Raw genomic sequence first — 19,140 nt, forward strand, 5'->3', positions numbered from 1 at the left:
CGACTGAATAAAAAGATCATTCAGAATATAGTAATGGAAACAGCTAACTATGTTCATATCCAAAAACAATGCTATCTACTGCTAACATTACAAAATAAGGGAACTGTTTATGTCAAGACAAACAGATATTATGGGTATCAATCCATAATATGTATATAATCAACTGATAATGTCTTGATGTATTATCAGTTGATACTTTTAAACAATTAAAATTCATGTTTAATGACTGTTCCTTTTCAGATTTTCAGTATTCAATTGCATGAATCCACTAAGATTTTTTATTGCTTCTCCACAACAGGGCATCACATGACAGACTAGAAAATTGTAATACCACCTTTTTTTTTTTTCCTTTCTTTTTTTTTATTTTTTAAAGAAAGACAAACCAAGAAAAATTTCATGCAAGATATTTTGTTATAAATGCATTTCTCCACACTGAATCCTTTACCCTTTCCTTCATAATTACACGGTGATCAGCATTCATTATTAAAAATTATGGAAACAACTACTATGTTATATTAAAACTTCAGTTTAATATAAACCAAATATATTATATTTGTTTATATTAAACTGAAATCTTACGGTAACATTGTAGTTGTTTCCATAATTTTTAATAATGAAGACTGAGTCCTTGACATTCTTGGCTTTTGTGAAATCTTTAAGATAAGAAATTGTCCAAGATGCTACCAAAATACCTGTTTACAATAAATATATACACATCACAATATTTTTTTCATGTAAAATATTTTCATAAATGGGACTTCAATAACTGATTACTACAGTGTAAACAGAATAATTATTCTTACCCAATAATAGCAAAGGCAATTAACTCTTGAGGATCAAATGGAAAATCCACTCTGAAGTTTGTTTTAAAAAGAGCAGTTATAGTTTCTGTCAGATAAAAACATTTGAAATTAAACATACATCCATTACTTAAAAACCTACTTCTTTAGACATTAATGCAAGATAAAAATATATAGCTGAATTCATGCACAGTAGTCATAATTAATCAACACTCCATTTTAACATAAGTGAAGAATCCACAAACAGGGATTCTTCACTTATGTTAAAATGGAGTGTTGATTAAAAACTGAGTGGAAAATGCAAATTTTCAGTTAAATAACAATTACAAAACCTATCTTCATTACTGTGTTTTTTAATGGACAAATACTATTACTGAAAAATTGTATTAATAAAACAAATTTAAAAACTTAAGTAATTCTGAATTCTTCTTAATATTTGCCTATACAGAATAAATTTCTATCAAACTTCATTTTAATTTTTACCACTTAGGCACATCTTCTGTACTATATTATTATTTTTATTATTACATGACACCTCTAAGGAGTCCAAAGACTCATCAAGAGAGGGCACCTACTCTACAACTCTGTCTCCACTACTCAATTCACCAACTTAAAACGAACTACACCAACTACCACCACCACTAGTATTTTCACAGACAATCACAAACATCCATGCCCAAGGTGGGATCCGAACTCGCAGCCTACTGGCTGGAAAACGGATACGCTAACCACTCGGCCAACCAGGCTAGCAATATATATATACACCATACATATTTACACTGCTTTTATTTCCCATACTGATCAACATTTATACTCTCCTAAGTAAGTTAAAATTTTCTAAAATTAATTACATAATAATATAAAATACAACAGGCTTATATTCATCAACAATTCATATAAAAGCAGACAAGTCATGAGAAGCAAATTCAAAGAAGATAATATCACTGCAAAATCTCCACTCTTTATAATTTCGGGTTATAATTCTTCATTAACATACCAGATATAGTAATTAGTAATATATTGAGATAACAGCTTAAGTATACAGATATGTATAATAAACTTTTTTTCTAATCCATGATAATTATAATAAAGTGCACAGCAAAAGGTAAGAAGTAGACATTATTTTAGCAAACATGACAATCATCTAAGTCCTAAATTGTAAGTAAGGCAGGATTAAAAATAAAGCACATGGCAGAGAATGTAATCACTCAGATGGAGCTACACTCATTCATCGATTTTCGTAGAGTACCAGTACAACTATTTTAAAAAGATGCAAGTTGCATGGCTTGATATTTCATTACGTTTGTGTCTGGCAAATACTACATGCAACTTTTTTTTTTTTTTTTTTTAAATTATTTAATTATAGTCTAACCACAGTTGAGAGAACTGTGGCTGGCAGAGTGCCAAGAAAAGCCAATTCAAGTTGAAGGGGAGAAAAGAATAAAGGATGTACAGATTCGTCACCAACATGTGAAATCACATGCTTTATATGTAAAATTTTCCAAGTGTTATATAAGCAAAACAGTTACCACTTTAAAAACACTAGAATGTTCATAAAAGAAAAGCTAATTTTCAGATGTGTAATAAGAAACACTCATCCCACGAAATGGATTGAATACCCTATTATCAGAATGGATTCGCCTTCTGCCATGCGCAGAAGTATCGATGGTTCTCTCATTCTCTCATCTGTGGTTGAACTATGCTAGTTTCATATATCATTTTCATGTACTTCCTCAAATTAAAAAAATAAATAAAAAAGGTACACAGAGAGAGATTTCTGAATTAACAATTTATTATTCAAATGAAACTTGAAATAGATGTTGAAAATTGTAGCAAGATGTCAGATGCAAGGCTCATTGTTGCAATATTCAACGTAACTGTCGAATTCATATAAGACAGTTTAGTGAGCTGCCAATTTACCTGGTGTTTTTCTATGGTTTTGTGAAATAGCAGTCCTGATTTATGTGCCCATCATTTCTCCACATCCTTGACATATTCTTTTGGCAAATTTCTCCAGTTGATCCATCTATCCAATGCAAATACTGCAAGTACCAAAGATTTTGTATGCTCCTGGTAATTTAAGAAGTAGGTGAGGTTGTTTTGGTAATCTTAACATCATGGATATTTTTTGTACTTTGGGAAGCATAAGATCATTAGCCCAATTGGTCATGGGGCTAATGATTTTAAACCCAATTTAGTCTGCTAGGGAATACCATTTAGGACTCTAGGCCCAATTCTGTTACCTCTATTCAGCCTCATTTGCTCAGTGTTAGTGTCTGCATTCACACATCATTGTTTTTTTGTGATCCCTAATGATGGCAATGAAACATTGCTGAAATATAGGAAGGTATTAATTAAAGTTTTTCATAATTAATATTCTAGTATAAGTTGTCATTTCCTGAAAAATTAAACACTATCAACAGCATCTTAATAAAAGTCCATCGCATAGCCTAAAACACATATAGCAACAAGAGAACAACAAAGTGCTGTTTCTTTGCCTTCCATTCAAAATGTTACAGATAAAACGTGAAAGTTTTAACACAATGTGACTTAAAAGTTCCCTTTCAACCACTACAAAAAATATCAATGATGTTAAGATTGCTGAAACAACTTCACCCAACTCTTAAACAACTAGGGGTATACAAAATCTTCTATACTTGCATTTGCATTGGAGAGACAGGTCAACTTGGAGAAATTTCTCAAAAAAAAATAAGTCAAGGATGTGAAGAAACAATGGCCACATAAGTCAAGATTAGAATTTCACACAACCAAAGAAAAACATCAAGTAAATTGGCAGCTCACTAAACTGTCTTACATAGAATTCGACAGTTATGTAGATTTAAAGAAATGAGTGAAATGATACACTGTCCCACTCAATGTTAATAAAAACCAAGCTCTCATCTTAAATCAACTATGGACAATGTATATAAAAGACCTGCATATATAATGAATTAGGATATGAGAGAAGCTACTCTACAGCATATTGCAACAATGAGCCATGCATCTGAATCTTGCTACAATTTACAACATCTATTTCATGTTTCATTTGAACAATAATAGTTAATTCAGAAATCTCTTTGCGGATGCTTTTTATTATTTTTTTAATTGGAGGAAGTACATGCAAATAGTACAATATACTAGTAATTAAAATTTTTTTAAAAAGTTGCATGTGGGTATTTTCCAAACACAAAAGTATTGAAGTTCTTAATCCAAAGAAAAGTTAACAGTATTTGAATATACAAAATTCCATTTTGCTATACTATCAATCAACCATGGTTAAGGTTTGTACATGCATTTTTTTCTATTACTTCATTAGATATTAGAAAATAGATAATGGTGACGGTGGATTTGAGTTGTGGTAAAAAAAAAGTGTTTTTTAAACAGTGTATAGTGTGACTCTGTCACGAATTGTGCTACTTTTTTTTTTTTCTCAGTAACACAAGTATTCTTTAGTGGTGCTGCTTTTGGACTTTTGTTGTTATATTGTGTTATTTTTGGGTTACTGAGAAGAGAGGTCAGAGTCTGACACATCTGCAGAGATAAGTTTTTGTTATTTATTTAGTATAGTTAAATATAGTTTATACTTGTAGCATAGCGTAAGTAAATTAGCTTACAGTAGAGCATATAACATAGTATTTAACATTTAGTTGTAGTAGTTCCTCGGCAGCCACACCTCCAATTACAAATGGTGTGTCACCAAGTCCTCCCCCATTCAAGGATTATTTTCATAACATAATAAATGATTTTATGGCATGCAGGACTTGTGGCATGTATGTGTCCCAGCAGTTGGATATGTGGCGGGTGATAGAAGGGGAAGTGTGTATATGCATAAAATGTAGGCAATGGGAGGAATTCAGTGAGTTAGATGTTACAATATCCAACCTCGTTGCATCAGGAGTGGGAGAATCTCAAGAGACAAGTAGTGTGATAGGTGAGAATAACGAGCGAAATATGAATGAAAAAATAAGAGTGGGGAGTGTCGAAGATGACTCAAATGATTGTGAAGTTTTTGGAGATGGTCTTGATTGAGAGGATGAATGACGAGTAAGAATGACTAACTTGCAGAGAGATAGATGAGTTGAAAGAGGAGGAGGTGGAATGTCTCAGGAATGAGATGAGAAGTATGAAAGATGAGAGTAGGTGAATGGAAGAGCTGAATGCAAGGCAAATCAGAGGAGGAGTGATAGAGAGTTATGGGAATGATAGAAGAAGAGAGAATAGAAACAGTGGAAGACAGGGGATGAGAGAGAGAGGTATGGGAAGGATAGAAGGGGAGAGAACAGAAACAGTAGAAGGGAGAGAATGAGAGAGAGTTATGAGAATAATAGAAGAGGAGAGAATGGAAACAGTCAGAGAGAGGAAGTGATGGAACAAGGGATAGAGTGATGCCAGGACAGCAGGTAAGTAGGGGTAACACTAAGAGAAAGGGTTAGAGGAGAGATAGAGAGTGAGGGATGCAGGTGAGCATTCAAGGAACAGAGTGGTAAGAGCTGTGATGTATGGAGACTTTATGATCTGATAGGATCATAGAGCCATCCGGCAAGATAGGATGCCAAAGGAGTGTTTGTCTGGAGAAACGATAGAGAGTGTGGCAATGGTAATTAAGCGGGATGAAAGGGTGGATGAGATGATTATGATGGTGGGCATGAATGACTTGAGAGGCAATGTAAATCGGGTGGTGAGAAAGCTGAGATTCTTGCTTGAGGTTATACGAAAAAAAAACACAGAGAGCAAAGATTGTGTGTGTGTGTGTGTGTGTGTTGCCCAGGTGTGATAGTGACGAGCTGAGCAGAAGAGCATAATAATGAATAGCATAATAGCCAGAATGTGTTAGAAGGGAGGATTGGAATATGTGGATGCATGGCAGGCATTTGAGGACAGAAAGGAACTGTATGCAAGAGACCACTTATATTTGAATGAGGAAAGACATAGACATTTGGAGAGATTGCTGTTTTCTGAAAGAGTCGGTGTGTCAATGCAGGGAAACTAGAGTTCCCAGAGTGGATGGTAGCCGCGGTGGCCTCTTGTGGGAATGGGTGCTTGGGGGAAGGGGAAAGGACATCAGTTAACACTGAGTCCAGTGGAGTCTGGAGGGGATAATGATAAGTATAGAAGCAGTGACATTTTTATGCTTTATACTAATGACTGGAGTATCCGGAATAAAGGAGATGAATTGATGGCGCTGATAACGTCAGCCTGGCCAAAGATTATTGGAATCACTGAGACATGGTTGACGGAAGATGATATAATAACAGGAATAGAAGTAGCAGGGTACAGCATTTTTCGGCAGGATAGGAGGGGAAAACATGGTGGTGGAGTACTGCTTATGATAAGTGATGATGACTTGTGTCCTCTAAGAGTGGAAGGCAGTGACACTAATAGTTTTGAAAGCATATATTGTGAGGTAGAGGTGGGCAAGACAGAATATTTAGTGGGGAGTTGCTACAAGCCAAGGAGTAAAGAGGGTGGGGAGCAGGAGATGTTTATGCAGTTGAGCTTGGAAAGTGCAAGAAAAATTATTGTCATGGGTGATTTTAATTACAGCAGTATAAGCTGGGAAGAGGAATGCATATAGTAATAAGGTAATGGAATTTCTCGAATTCTTGAGGGACAAATGTCTTAGGCAACATGTAATAGAGGAAACAAGAGGTTCAAGAGTTTTGGATTTGGTCATAGCATCAGAAGAGCTGATAATAACTGAGAATCTCTCTTCCCCCCCAGTTGGAGAGAGTGACATGTGGTTTTTGACATGGAAGATGAATAGACATGCAGGAGTATCAAAGAAAAGGCAACATATCTTGAATTATAATAGTCTTAAATATCAACTTGGGGCAGTTCCATGGAGGGCGGAACTAGAAGGCCAGGATATCATTAGTGCTTGGGAAATGGTGAAGGAATATTTGTTAGCGGCAATAGTAAGCTGTATTCCAGAGTGAAGAAGCAGACACAATTTGGTGTAAAGTGGATGACAAACAATATCAAACAGGAACTGCAGGTGAAAGAGAGATTATGGAAGAAATACAAGGAGAGGGGTGGAGAGAAGATGCATGAAGAATATAAGACTCAGGAGAGTGACTAGTATGGTGAGGAAGGCAAAACTGGAATATGAGAAGAAATTGGCACTAAGCTCCAAAGAAAATCCTAGGGAATTTTTTTAGCTATGTGGCCAGCAGGAGGAGAAATGATTGTGGAATAAAAATGGGAATAGAGTGACTGATGTAGAGGACATAGTGGAGTTGTCCAACAAGCACTTTATTGGATTATTTTATCCTGGAGAAGAAGGTTTTAATACTAGAGGGGGGAGGGGCAGGTTCGAGGTTTAGAGGTGCAAGAGGAGAGTGTGTTCCAAATACTGAGTACTCTGGATGTCAGTCAGTGGGACTGGATGGTATTTCACCACAACTTTTGAGAGAATGTGCTAAAGAACTGACAGCTCCTTCGACCTGGCTTTTCAATGAAAGTCTATCTATGGGAAAGGTACCCAAGGAATGGAACGAAGGTAAGATAATGCCATTGCATAAGGGTGGTAGCAGACTGGAAGATCTAATTATAGGCCAGTTTGCGTGTCATCAGTAGTTGTTAAGGTCTTGGAGAAATTAGTGAGAGACTATATACAGCATTGGGCAGATGAGGGTAATGCAATCAGTGAGAATCAAAATGGATTTGTTAAGGGTGCTCCTGTTTAAGTAATATGATTCCCTTTTTTAATAAAGTGACATGAGCAGTTGATGAGAGAAAGACATACACTGCCATTTTTTGGATTTTGCAAAGGTATTTGACAGGGTGCCACATGATAAGCTGATATTCAAGATGCAGCACATGAGTCTGGATGCCAGATTGGTCAACTGGATTCAGAATTGGCTGTCCGATAGGTATCAGAGAGTTGTGTATGGTGGGGCAATATCAAGGAAGCAGAAGGTTACAAGTGGAGTTCCACAGGACACTCGGTACTGGGACTTGTATTGTTTAACCTTTATATCACTGATATTGTCAATGGACTGCAAGGGGATATTCAGTTGTTTGCAGATGTGACAGCCCTGCAAGAGGATTTGAATAAACTAGACAGATCTGCAAATGAATGGGGGGGGGGGGGAGAGTTAATGCAGCAAAATGTAAAGTCTTGAAGTTTGGGATACATCGATGGGAGGCTGCATACTCGATTGGAGGAGCTGTACTAGTAATGGAAGACAGAAGATCTAGGGGGGGTGATGATCAATAAAAAACTGAAATTTAGGGGGCATATATTCTAAAGGTGGTGACGGTAACCCAAAGGATTGCTGCAATACTGAGAAGGAAGCTGACCTGCAGAGATAGAAGAGTTACCATTCCATTGTATAAGATCCCGATCGGACCACACTTAGACTATTGTTCTCATATTTGGTCCCCAGGATTTGAAGGGGATAAATTAACTGTGGAAAAGGTGCAGAGGCAGATAACAAAGATGGTTTCAGGACTGTACAATGTTAATTATGAGGGTCAGCTCAGGGAATGTGGACTGCAGAATTTGGTGGATAGAAGGAGAGACAATATGATAAAATCCAAAAAATGGCAGTGTATGCCATTCTCTCATCAACTGCTCATACAGGGTGGACGCTGGGGAGTTCTTTCACTTGGTGGAGCAGCAGGAAGGAGCGACAACAAGGGGCCATCCCTGGAAAGTGTGAAAGGAAGCTGTGAGCAAGAGGGTGAGGAGTGGTTTCTTTGTGTGGAGGGTGGTGGAACGCATTGCCTGATAGAGGCAATGCCTGGTGAGAGCAAGAACAGTTAATGAGTGGTATTATTGACTTCATGTTTGCTAGGAAGGACCCCCCACGATGAGTCTCTTGACTCCATGGAGGCCTGAATAATAATACTTGAGGTCATATAGAATCCTGCAAGACATTTGATATATTCTAGTCTTCTATAATTGCTGTCCAACAATAAATGATAAAACTTGGTACCAATAAGAGAAAACTTTTACCTTTTTGAGAAGTGGGGGGGGGGGGGATTACAATTTTTCATAATGATCAGAACAAAGAGTTTCACTATGATGTATTTTCTCTTGAAATGTGCAAGAAAAGGGAAAGTTACTGATTCCATAAGGAACAACAGGCAGCAAATTAGAGGTGATGTTTAAAACATTAGAAACCCATCATGTGTCTGAATGAAAGATGCTAAAAACTAACAATAATAGCTTTCAAAAAAAAAATTACTGAGGTTTTTAAAAAACTAAATTAAAATTGCTATGGTACATTGTATAGTTTTTTGTTTTATGAGAAGCATAAGTTTAAGAAAGAAAAATTCTGCCCTCTCTTCTGTGTTAACTCTCTAACTCTATTATAGCTTTTTCAGGCAGGACTAAGGTATTCCTGCCTGAAAAAGCTATAATAGAGTTCCTACAGTTACAGATGGGACTTGAACTGGAATGTCTTTCTGAACAAAACAAGTCAGCTACAATGTCTATATATAATGCGTTCACGCACACACACACACACACACACACACACACACACACACACACACACACACACACACACACACACAGGCATTAGTGTTTAAATATACTTTTAATTACTGTAAACTTAATCAGTTCACATAATTATAAACTTTACATTAATTCATTTTTCAAGTTTATGGAAGTTTTCTATTAACACAACTGTCAGACTAATGTACAAGATGAAGAAAATTATACTCTCCAAGTCTTTGTAAATTTTTTTTCTTATATACCACACACTATTTTATTGATGGCTCTTGGAAAGTTTTTTCACTTAGTTATATTATAAATTAAAGGTGCCAAGAAATTATATTCTTGGTTTAATGCTTTATTCAAGTAAGCAAATAAAAATTTGTGCATGAAGTAACATCACGACTGGACTACTTGTATACTGAGGCTAATGACTTCATATTAATTGCCTTAATATCCTATAATGCAATATACACATATCTCCTTGTGGACTATATAATGCTATGGATTATGGGAAGAGCCACTACCCAAACTGGTTTCGACCTTTATTGAGGTCTCATCTGTGGGAGCCAGATACAGAAGTGATACCAAGGTTGAAGTAATGTATAAGTCATATTTCCATATACAAGAAGTCAAAAGGTGTCACACCTTATTACTAAAATACTCTGGATGAGAGAAAGATGTCTGAAAGTTTTTTCACTAAGTTATATTATAAATTAAAGATGCAAAAGATATTATATTCCTGTTTAATAAAGGTTGAAATCGGTTTGGGCAGTGGCCCTTCCTATAATGCATACTATTATACATATCCATAAGGATATGTATAATGCTATAATACTATACTTAGTATAGTAAATACTATACTAAGTATAGTATTTATTTCTTACAGCAATAAATATTAAGGCAATTAATGTGAAGCCATTAGCCTCTATATACAAGTAGTCCAATCATGATGTTACTTCATGCACAAATGTTTATTTGCTTATACTTGGATAAGGGATTAAAGCAAGAATATATTTTCTTGGCATCTTTAATTTATTGATGGCTCTTATGACTGATAACCAAATAAACTAAATACCTAATAACATACTACAATGATCTCTCAATGATCCAATCTTCAAATGAATGAATTTTTAGTTAACTGATCCTTGAGTGGGTTAGCATGACAACTGACTTCTTGTACAGCATCCCATAATTGTACCTTTAGTTATCCAACTGGCAAAATGCTCATCCACTGTGGTTGGATAATTGAGGGATTACTGTATTATTAACAATAGAACATTAAAAGGAAAAAAATTATTTACCTTCATCTTTGATCCACACTGCTAAAAGTCTCCATATCATAGCTCCACAACATGCAGCAAAGAAGCCTCTCCAATAATTTCTTACAGCAAAAAATACTGATGTTACTTCTATGCTGAATAACACTCCTGAAGTTAAGATATAAATTAATATGAATTAAACCACATATTAATGTATAACCAGAAAGACATAAGAAAGTCCTCAACAGAACTACTACCACCAATAAGTTAACAGTCCAGATGGTTATTCCTCCTCCCCATGCTCAGACCCTCTCACTCCCTATATCATCTCATCTGTACAAGCTGTCATGTGTGTCTTTTTTTTTTTTGTTTGTTTGTTATTTTAATACTCCCATACATAAGAGGTAGAAGAACTTACAGTAAATCAGTGCTATATGTAAGTTAAAACAGTTAAGGGTTGGGAAAGAACAACTGTAACCTTGCAGTTGTTTGCGAACACTTCATGAGGGAGCCTGTTCCAGAGAAAAAGGTAGATGGAATAAAAGAGGAAAAGAAGAAACAGGTTTAATGGGTTTGAACTTATAATGAAAAGGGATGTTGAGAAGTTGCCACTCTAGTTTTAACAGGCCCAGCAGAAAGTGAAGGAATGATTGTTGTCAGCAGAGTAATGACCATGGAAAACACCCATAAAAAGGACAAAGGGCTGAAAACCTTATGAATGTGAGTGAAGGTTTAAGTGAGTCTATAAGGGAGAGAACATGTATGAGCCAAATTGCTCTCCTCTGGACAAAACAGAAATTTTTTAGGGAGGTTTTAAGTGTACAACCCCCAAACATGTCAACAGTATTCTAAGGATGGGTTTTGTACTCTCACCTACACTCTTCCTCCTTTACATCAATGACCTTCTCTCTCTCTCTCTGATTTCAAATTTTATTCACAGCATTGCAGATGACAGTGCTCTTCATTCCTTTTCGTCATTTGAAAAACCCTCTAGTATTTAAATGATAGAAGCCTCAAGATCTTCCATAACCAATAACTTAAACATTGATCTCCTCAACATTCTCGAATGAGGTGAAGATAACTTAAAGTTCAATGCCATAAAAAAACTCAAGTCTGCCTTACTGCCTGCAAGAAAGATCCTACCTCACTCCCCTAACTTTTGATAATGTCCCAATTTCCTTTCAAGATCATGTTTCTCTTCTTGGGTTAACTGTCACATCCAATTTACATCTACCACAAACATATTACATACATTGTCTCCTCAGCCTCCAAAAAAAGCTTGGTATTCTTTTCTGCTTAAAACAACTACTTCTCTACCTCTCAACTCCTAACACTTTATGAATCTCATATCCATCCAACCTTGGAATATTGATCCTACATCTGGGGTGGTGCATCCAAGTCCTCCCTAAGAATTCTTGATGATATTCAAAAGAGGGCAATCCACTTAATAGATAACCTTTCCTCTCACAGACTCCCTTCAGTCACTTTCCCACTAGTACTCTGTTTCTGCACTGTGCCTATTTTATAGATACTTTCATGGGCACTGCCATTCCTCCACTTTCTTCTAACCATGTAAGAACTAAAGCAGCCACTGGCCAACACTCATACTCTGTCCAACTCCAAACATACCAAACAAACTTATCATAATTTTCCTTCATTCCATCCACCTATTTTTTAGAATAGTGTCCTCCATACCGCTTTTCTCACCAAGTATAACCTCCAACTCTTTAAGAAACATATCAATAGGCTACTTCTTTCTCCTTGATCACTTGCCCAGACATGGCACCATGGTATTATAGGTCCTAAGACCTTTCATGTGTGGAGAGGACATAAGCCCCAAATCCTGTTCTGAGAAGTAGTGTCATGAACAGCTGACGACACCATGTTTAGATGCTGAGGTGACTATAGATGTCATATGTTTGTGCCACATAGCCTAAAAGAACTGTAGATCATATAAGAGAAACTTGATCCTGACTGACGATCTGAGTATTATCAAGTAAGGAGAAATTGAAGCAGGATCTTTCTTACAAAATATAAGCTGGGATTCTGTTTTGGTAGCAGTGAGATCATTGTTTAAGACATTGGTTAAGTACTGCATGGTTCCTCAAATGACAAAGAGGAATGCAGCGTACTGATATCAGCAAAATTATGGATAGGACAGGTGGTCAGCAAGAGGTCATTAATATATAGGAGGAGAAGTGCAGATGAAGGCACTGAGTCCTAGAGTATCCTCCCTCTCTCTCCCCCCCATCCTATCATTGATAGAGAAATCTGAAAAGAGGAAACCTTCCACCATTACACAGAGACTCACTTACAAAGGATTTTAAGGCCCAATCCATGAAGCTTGACCATCTACAATCTAGCTATCTACATAATAAAGTTATCCATAGGTAGGTGACTTTAATGTCCATAACTCAATTAGCTTCCCTTTTCCAATACCACTGATCAAACTTACCTGAATGCCTGATAACTCTCTCAATACTCACAATCTTTTTTTAACTAGTTCTTCTCTCAGATTCACTGTAGAGGTCACTTCTTCTCTTGGTAACTCAAATCACAAAATTGTGCAAGTACAGAATGCCCTCCCCTTTCTCAAACCACTCCCAATCTCCTTCAGCACTAAAAAAAAAAAAAAGGTGCCAAGTGGTATAATCTCCAGAACTTCTACTCTGCATTTCCATGGTTGGACTATTTCTTCCACTCTCTGACTGAAATACCTGCTCTGTGTCTAGCCAAACTAATTCATCAACAAATTTTTCATGAAATTAAGATGGCTCACAAAATTTTCAAGTGGCTACCTTAGTGTATGACAGCTTGCAAATTATTTCATACATTCCATCTTGAGCACATTATTGATGCTACCTTTTATCAGATAATCATACACAACTATGCCTCGTTATTACAGAATTAATTTATTTGTTTAATTTCCTTGTATTTTATAATAATGTTATAGATGAGTTTGCTAAAGGGAATAGATACACTATGATACAATATTGTTGAACTTACTAAGGCACTTGACAGGAAATTGTCGTCAAAGACTGTTGCATAAAATAGGATGATATGGGACTGGAATGCAAACTATTAACTTGGATAAGTGGATAGCTGATGGAATAGGTATCAGAGTGGTATATATAGGTAGAGAAAGAGAAGACAAGGGAAATCCAAGGAAGATGAGTTTGTGTGCAGTTAAGAAAGGGGCAATTTTTCTCTTCCAGGGTGGGTGCAAATCTGTCAGATTTAAGGGTGATCAGTAGTGTACTTCGAGGATCAGTCCCTGGACCATTGTTGCTCAATATAATATTGGAAAGGATCTAACATGAGATATTCAATGGTTTGCTAATCATGAAAAGATAGGCAGAGTAATCAGGGATGCCACTGATATACAGCACTTACAGAATGATTTGAACAGGCTGGAAATGTGAGCAAATAATAATGGCTATTAATTCAATGTTGGTAAGTGTCAAGTTATGCACTTTGGCAATTCCCACCAGCACATTATACTGGTGGGAATTAGGCATGAAAAAACTGATGAAAGGTCTCACATAACAAAAATTACCAATACAATTCAGAACATAACTGAAAAACAGAAGTGAACATTGATATGTACAGACAAGGATAGTAATTTTGCCTCTTTACAAGGCTATGATTGCATTGAAATATGTGCACTGCAGACACTGGTAAACAGGAGAAAGACACCTACAAACTTCTGAAATGGCATTATAAGATATTGATTGATGGAACTTTTTGTTACACAGAAGGTGGAGAAAGGACAAGATGAGTTTGTGTGGGGCACATGGAAGATGAGTTTGTGTGTGGTTAACAAAGAAGCAATGTTTATCTCCTAGGACATTGAGTAGGTGGAAAAATTTGCCTGTTAAAAGGATGACTGCATCTAGTGCAAATGAATTTAAGAGGCGGTATGACAGCTGATGTGGATAAGTCCTCTTGGAGGTTCTCTGATAACATTATCTGCATTAAGCATAGCTGAGATAAACATCTTCAGTTTTTCAGATTATGAAAAATTGAAGTCACATAAGACTTATATGAGTTACATAAGAAAATGCTGTGAAGGGTATATATAAGGAAGGCAAAATCAGATTATGAGATGAATCTAGCCGAGCAGGCCAAAGAAAATCCCAAAGAGTTTTATCATTATGTGGCAAGTAAGAGGAAGAATGACTATGGAAGATTAACCTTAATGAGTGATGATGGTCATGAGGAAACAGATAAAATAGTTGAGTTACTGAGTGACCACTTTGCAAGAGTATATCATCCTAGTGAAGTTACTGCTTTAACCTATGTGACAGACACTGATGTGGGAACAGAGGTGAATGAATTGGAGGTTCTTAGGATACTGCAGAATCTCAATGTAAATACAGCTGTGGGATTAGATGTGATATCAGCTCGGGTTTTTCAAGAATGTGCAAGGGAACTGGCATAGCCTGTGACTAGGCTCTTTAATTTAAGTCTCAGCTCTGGTAGAGTTCCAAGGGAGTGGGAAAGAGGGCAAAATAATTCCTTTGCATAGGTTCTAAGACTGCGGTAGCAAATCATAGACCAATCAGTATCTCAGGCGTAGTGGTAAAAGTACTAGAAAAATTGGTAAAAAAAGAGAATTCAAGAATGGGTAGATAAAAATATGACACTGTATGAGGGTCAACATGGCTTTGTGAGGAGTCAATCATGACTTCAAGTTGATTAAGTTAGTAAAAAATTAAATTTAAGTTAGTAAATTTAGAAATTTACTAACGTGTTATAATAGTGTAACAGCTGAGTTGGATAAAGGAAATGGTTACGTGATAATTTTGCTCGATTTTGCAAAGGCATTTGACAGAATACACATGGAACTTTGTTACGCAAATTAGAACAAATGGGGATGGATATCATAATCCTCCTTTTTGTTTGACAAACCCTGTAAAGCACAAATCACCACAACCTCCAGAACTCTAACCTCTACTACCTTAAATTCCGATCTTAAAAACAATCATCCACCGGGGTTGGGATAACATTATCATCTTCAATACTAGCAAAACACAGCTCTGCATTATTTCCCACAAAAAAGAATCTTATTCTTCTAATCTTATCCTTGACAATACTCAAATCTCTATTTAAGATGAAATTCACCTTCTCAGAATAACGACTTCAAATCTCTCTTGGCACAAACATATCATAAATATTGCCTCCTCTGAATAAATTATACTCTCTTCTGCATTACTAAAAATTCCAAACAGCTCCTAACACTATACAAATCGCAAATCTGCCCAACCGTTAAATACTACTCACATATCTGGAGTGGCACCCTTAAGAGCTCCCTGAATACTGGATTCTATACAGAGAAGAGCAGTTAGATGGATTGACAACTCCCTCCTTCACTAATACACTCCACTCACTTTCAGAATGCATTCAGTCTCCACAGCCTACATCTTCTATAAAAATACTTCTATGGCCACTGTTCATCAGAATTGGCACTAATAATTCCCCTCTTGAAAATCCATCACAACACATGCAGAAACTAACCAATACCCTCTCACAGTTCAACTCTAAATCCACAGAACAAATTTCTCCTCTTCTTCGTTTATCCCTTCCACTGCTGCCTTCTGAACAGTCTTCCACCACGTTTCCCAAGGAATACAACCCACAGCTTTTCAAGTCAAATGTGAATAAGTTCCTTACTGCTCATCCATGGTATTAGTGTACTATAGGTTGACCAACCTTTCATGGATGGGTTCTCCATAAAAAAAAACTTTTTCTGCACACTCCAGCTGGACAGAATTCCATTTAAATCATTTAAGAAAAACTATAAAAGTTGAGTCTCTATTCAAACAGAATTGCTTGACAAGTTTATAACTTCATATTCACATACTGAATAATTAATGGAATAAAAATTTTTTGACCTTTTTATTTTAATTATTCAATAAAAGGAAATCTCAACAAGTATTCATATATCAAAAATGTTACAAAATCATTCAGATAGCAAAAAGTACATATCAAAATCTAGAAACAGTAACCACTGTGTACTCTCCTATAACAATAAATAAGGACAAAATCAGTATATTTTGATTTTTTTTACCTTAATTACAGATGTTCATACAACTGTTGTATAACAACATAACAGTTGTTATACAACTGTTAAAACAAAAGTGATTCCTCTTAATAAATAGCAAACAAAGAGTGTAAAACAACAAAAAAATAGCAGCAAGCAAAAACAAACAAACCTCCTATAGGAGCACCAAAACTACATGCAACACCAACAGCACATGCAGCTGCTAACATTTCACTAGTCCTAGATTCATTCTGCAAAAATAAACAGATATTAAATTATGCCATTTAACAACAACTATAACAATAATTCCATAAAGAAAGCTTATAAGTTAATATAACATTGAATGATGAAATGGCATAAATATATAACATCACATTCAAGTAAACACTGGTGTTTACCCTGATAATGTGATAAGATAAAAAAGATATGTTAAGAACTACTATTTTTTCACAAGTCAGACATTTCCAAACTTTTTCAGTTCATGGTAACCTTAGTGTCTTAGTAATTTTTTTCGCAATGCCTCTAGGCCAAAAGAATACTTAACAGTTCCATTTATTAAGTAGTTAGGTCCAAAACTAATTAACAACTTAGTAGACTTTTCAAAAAATAAATTTTAAAAAGATGAAAAAAAATCGCTGCAGTACTCTAGAACCTCAGTCACAGCGCTTGATGTGCCAATTGTGCCAAGTGTCACATGACTGGAAAAGACCTAACAAATCATCGAAAAGAAATATCTATGCTGGGCTTAAATCAAAATGCAAAATGGTTTTCCTTCTAAAGATGACCACCCCAAGAATATGTATCTGTAGACATTAAAAAAAAAAAAAAAAAATCGGCATATATGATTTTTAATAACTTAGTAAAATTAACTCCACATAATATAACATTAAATTTATAGATAATTAATTAATCACAGATTAAAAAAATTATCATACATGATTTTTTTAAAAAATAAACTGGTTTCCCAATCTTCATGTTTCTTTCTCCTGTTTTGTTAGAATTTTTGATAGAAATTGACAGGACACTTTAAATTATCAGCATTTTTCCCAGAAAGTGTCCAGCTTATCTCCATTTTGAATGCATATTGCAACTGATGTCCTGTACAACTGGTTTTCGATCTTATCAAATGAGAGGATGATATCCTAAGTATCACAGCAAGCATATTCCTTTCCATTATTCTCTAGGTAACTTTCAATTTGTGAATCATACTTCAAATTCAGTTCCAAGTTTCACTGCCATATGCAATTACAGGTAATACACACTGATCGAAAGCTTTCCACTTCAAACTAATGAGAATATCAACCTGCTGATATTGTCATTTTGAATATATTGTTCATCCTCCCAAAAGCTATCCAAAACTTAGCTGTATCCTTTTAATTTCTTCTATTTGTCCATCTTTCATTTTTATGATTTGTCCCAGATAAACATATGAATCTACCCTCTCTACTTCTCTAACTTCCATAATATATATATATTTTTTTTGGTGTTAAATTGTCATTTATCATTACTTTTGTTTAAATTCATCTTCAACACAAACAGACTGGACACTTGAGCTAGTTATGTTAATTTTATTTTTTAGGTCTTCTGCCAAGAGAACCATATCATCAGCAAAACACAGATGAGTTAGAATCTTTTTCTTAATTTTAATTCCTCTATTCTTCTAGTGCAAGTCATGAAAAACTTCTAAGGCAGATGTAAAGAGTTTGGGAGATATTGTCTCTTGTCTTATTCCCCTATTTATTACAAATTTTTTGCTTTCTTATGCAGTTTAATAACATACATGGCATGACCAGGAGTTGACAAATTATGACCCTACTCACAATGTAAAAAATGTAACTCACCAAGATCTTTGAATTTTTTAATGATATATCCCAATAAGTCAATAGGAGTTCTACAAAATGATTAACAGTGCTGTACCATGGTTGGAGAAGCTCTTTATTTATTTTTAATCAAATAGAAAAACATTTTATTTTGTTTATTCTACAGCTACTTGACAGCTAGTAAAACCTACTGCCCACAGACAAGTAGGCTAGCATATTTGTTGAGCCATGGGAATAAAACTACACACTACACACACATAATGAATATCAATTACGTCTTGGTTTTATTGACTATGAGAAAGCCTTTGATTCAGTTAAAACTTGTGTAATACTTAAAGCATTATGGAACCAATTGAATGAACAAGTGGAGGAGCCATACATCAGGACCATCAAATCAACATACATCAATACCACAGCAGCAATTAATTTCGATGGAAACATTTCTACTGTGGAAATACAGAGAGATATAAGACAGGGTGACACAATATCTCCAAAATTATTCACAGTGTGCCTAGAAGAAATATTCAAACTTCTTGATTGGGATATGAGAGGTCTGAAGATAAATGGAAAATATTTAAGCCATTTACGCTTTGCAGATGACACAGTTATCTTTACTTCAACTGCATGAATTACAGACTCGTATCCATGAACTCCAAATTGCTAGCAAAACCACTGACCTAAAGAATACCCAAGTTATGTTCAATAGCTATGTCCAACCAGAAATAATAAAAATCAATAATGAGGAAATTAAACAAGTACATCATTATATATA

General features: G+C 35.4%; 1 protein-coding gene across 1 annotated transcript in view; it reads right to left on the reverse strand.

Annotated features, from left to right (window-relative positions):
- ClC-a (chloride channel protein 2) overlaps positions 1 to 19,140 on the reverse strand; it is a 388,967-nt gene that overhangs the window by 298,301 nt on the left and 71,526 nt on the right. Inside the window, exons 7-9 of the mRNA XM_090392133.1 lie at positions 16,721 to 16,799; positions 10,548 to 10,673; positions 804 to 888 (exon numbers count right to left, since the gene is read on the reverse strand). Coding sequence (XP_090248259.1) covers positions 804 to 888; positions 10,548 to 10,673; positions 16,721 to 16,799 — 290 coding nt within the window. The remainder of the gene's footprint in view (positions 1 to 803; positions 889 to 10,547; positions 10,674 to 16,720; positions 16,800 to 19,140) is intronic.

Source organism: Typopeltis vanoorti, chromosome 4 (genome assembly GCF_054136105.1).
Source record: "Typopeltis vanoorti isolate ZY-2024b chromosome 4, IOZ_Tvanoo_1.0, whole genome shotgun sequence".
NCBI lineage: Eukaryota > Metazoa > Arthropoda > Arachnida > Uropygi > Thelyphonidae > Typopeltis > Typopeltis vanoorti.